The 3576-nt window shown below is 30.4% G+C and overlaps 1 protein-coding gene across 1 annotated transcript in view; it reads left to right on the top strand.

Moving 5' to 3' along the window:
* The window catches only part of LOC106461453 (bromodomain and WD repeat-containing protein 3-like), a 56414-nt gene that overhangs the window by 15536 nt on the left and 37302 nt on the right, over positions 1-3576 (top strand). The window contains exon 8 of the mRNA XM_013921276.2: positions 655-876. Coding sequence (XP_013776730.1) covers positions 655-876 — 222 coding nt within the window. The remainder of the gene's footprint in view (positions 1-654; positions 877-3576) is intronic.

Here is a 3576-nt window from a genome sequence, read left to right as displayed (position 1 = left end):
TTGTATACAGTATGTGTGTTAAAATAGGCACAAGATTCAATATCATAACGTTAAATGTTTAAAAATCTGGGGGGAATGTCCCCAGACCCCCCCTAGAATTGGAAATGTGGCAATGACCTGACCACTCAAAAATTTCTTCCTATGGCAGTGTAACAAGTAGTCAACTGTGATGACTTTTTTTAAGCATAAAATTACATTTTTGTATTAATTAATTTTCTCCAAACTTGTTAAATAATAAATTGTAGCAAGACACCAGTAAAAACCATTAGCATATGTTAAGTACAAATTAAATGTTATGTTTACAAAAGTAATGTATAAAAAAAATCAGGAGTTATTTTGGATTTACTTTTTAAAAAATATATTAAATGCTTAGAACAAATCATTCAACAAGATATCAGTTTTTTTTTGTTTTTTTTTAAGTTTTGAGTGATTCGATTTTTTTTGTATTCTTTTTTTAAGTTTGAGTGATTCGATTTTATGGGATGTCTTGCTTCTATTTGCCTAAAGCTAGTTGTTGTTGTTATAGGTGTAGAGAACAGAACATGTGATGTGATATTAGGTTAAACAAGTTCTACAAAAACAAAAAAAATCAAATCACTCAAACTTTCAAAAAAAAAAAGTTATTGTGTATAATAAGTTAAATCTCTTCTTCAGGGAGCAGATGATACACTTGTTAAAATCTGGAGTGCTTGGGATGGGCGATTACTCTCATCTCTCAGAGGTCACTCTGCGGAAATCACCGATATGGCTGTCACATATGACAACAGTCTCATCGCAGCCAGCAGTGTGGACAAAATAATCAGAGTCTGGTGTCTTCGAACGACTGCTCCAGTTGCAGTACTTACTGGGCACACAGGAATGGTGACCTCTTTACAGGTAATGTATCAGCAGTAAGTTCGATCTTCTTATATCTTGAATCAGTGTTAATGAAAATGATGAAGCAGTATTTGTACTGAATTCCATTTCAAAATAAAACTGAAAACTATTGAATAAAATGATAAATTGGGCTTTGGGGTTATTTTTAGTATTTTAAACAGCTTGTCTGCTGGATAATTCACGAGAACAAATTAGTAACATCAATTTTATAATCTTCAAATCCTATCATAGAATTGATAGACTATATTTAGGGATGGCCAAGGTACTCAATAGACATAATACAAATATGCATGCTAAAAAAAGTGTACAAATATTGAGTGCCTACATGTTATAGTCATCTAATGTTCATCTATTATTGGCTGGTAATTCCTGTTTCACCCTGTACTTAAGCTGTTTAAAGGAACACCAGTTTTCCATAAGAAAGCTAACCTCAAGGGGTAATGATAACACATAGAGAGTGGATTTAGGTTTAAACTAACGTTAATGATAAAGTAGTTAATGACAGAAACAAATAAAAGTGAGTGGTGATCATTTTTAAAATTAAAATTCTTAGTCAATGTTGAATACATTTAGTGTCATTAGGGAGTCAATCCCTGTATTATGTATTGAGTGAAGGAGTAAAAAAAATCAGTGAATATAATATTAACATTTACTACACACGTTAAGTTTTAATATTGAAAATCATCTATAGATGATCTATGTATAGTTATATCGTCCTTATGTTCTTGTTCGCATTCATTTTGGCACTGCTATCCCAACATCATTTTACATTTACAAAATGTTTTTTATTAATTGTATAAATATAAGTTCACATAGATGAATAAGAGATAACTAAGAACATCATACACGTGCCTTACTTTGATCTTCTTGTAATTGTAGGATAGTTCTCAAAAAGGCTAAATTATTGTATGTTTAATAATGTTCATTTTTGGAAAAAAAATGTAACAACTACATATGTCATACCATACCATGTGCAAGATATTTGCACTGAGAAAAACAATAATGTGGATTAAAAGGGTGGGATATTTCAAGCTAACACTTATTGTCAAATCGTGAAGCTCAGAACAAAAGTGTTTGAATGGAATTTGGAAATTGTGTATGCAGTGTTTTTGTATATATTTGTATATTAAAAGATTTAATTTTCAGTGTTCAAAATGCTTGGCACAACTTTTCAACTTCTGTACATGCTGTTTTGTTCTAAGTTGAATAATTTGACCAAAGAATATTAGCTCGAAACATCGTCTTCCAAAAAAAATATATATATATATATATAAGTTTTTTTTAAATTTGTAACCTATTCATGTATTAATTCAACCTCACATTGCCATGTATGGGTTTGTCATTTGATTTTGCTTCTAGGGGAAATGCATCATTTTATAACTGTGAAATTTTTTGAAATTTGTTAACATAGAAGCATTTTTGCAGTTTCAAAAAAATACTTCATCAAGTATTAATATTTAGGTAATAGAGCTTCTATAGTAACACGGTCTTCGAATTGCAGATGAATGAGGTATGCATCTTAATTGTGAAACGTATAGTTAACCAGAGATATGTGTGGTGACTTTTGTGAATTTGAAATATGTTTGAAAATATTGCCTAACAAGCAATTCAGCTTTAATGTAAGATAGTAAAAATTAAATTAAGGAGCTTAAACACATAAACTTTTTCCTTCAGAGGAGCATACAACCAGATTTGTACATCACAATTAATGCTGAGGAAGTTTTTTTTTTTGGGAGGGGGTAAATAGAAAGCTATTGATAAGCAATTGAAATCATTACCAAAGTTATGTAAATACATTTCATTTTAAATTATCAAATTACTGGCTTGTTTTGATACTGGTGAGCTTCTCGTATTCCAGTAATTTTATGTTTTTTCCTGTCATAACGCACAGCACAAAACATTTACCACACAAAGTAATTTATTTATTTGTCTAAAATATGTGAGAATCCCCATTACTAGTTTGTGGGATTAATATTTTGGTATTTTCTATTTTTTTTTTGTTTGACTCATGTTATTAGGAATCCTGAAACCTAAAAGCTTTTGACCCAAAAGTAATTTGGGTAATAAATAGTTTATAAAGAATTTTGTCACAAAAGGCTTTGGAGTCCATGTAAAAATTTCTAAAATTTAAAAATAATCATCATTCTTAGTCTTAGTAAGTGGTTTGAGTAGGTAGGGTAAAGTTTTTAATAATTTTAATAATCCATGCATCAGCAACTGCTGTTCTGTATTAGTTTCTGACGTTTTATTGAAATGAAAACAATGACTGAAATTTTGTCAACTTTACTACTGTTTTTTTAGCTATGGCATAGTGGCTCGTAGAATGGCCGAGTTTTTCAAGTACAAAGTTTTAGCTCATAGCTCTGTCATCTTTTGACCAATATGAGATCTAATTACAGATTTGGATTCAGGAGGTCAAACAGTTTTGATTGATGTAATTTACCACACCCAAGGTCTCTTAGATTAATTTACTCTAATCCTGCCTAAAAGAATTTCAATTTGAGGCTGGTAGAAATCCTGATGAGTAATAAAATCAAATCAGTTATATGCGCAGCTCGTGCTTGATATTGATGCCATACAAAAGTATAGATAATAAAAAGGAAAAAATGTCTCGTAGATTAATTTACGCAAATCCTGCCTAAAAGAATTTTAAGTTAGCTGTGGCTATTGAGGATTCCCTCTTGTTTTCTAAAGATTTTA

This window comes from Limulus polyphemus, unplaced genomic scaffold, assembly GCF_000517525.1.
Source record: "Limulus polyphemus unplaced genomic scaffold, Limulus_polyphemus-2.1.2 Scaffold964, whole genome shotgun sequence".
NCBI lineage: Eukaryota > Metazoa > Arthropoda > Merostomata > Xiphosura > Limulidae > Limulus > Limulus polyphemus.
This window is presented reverse-complemented; position numbering and strand designations above follow the sequence as displayed.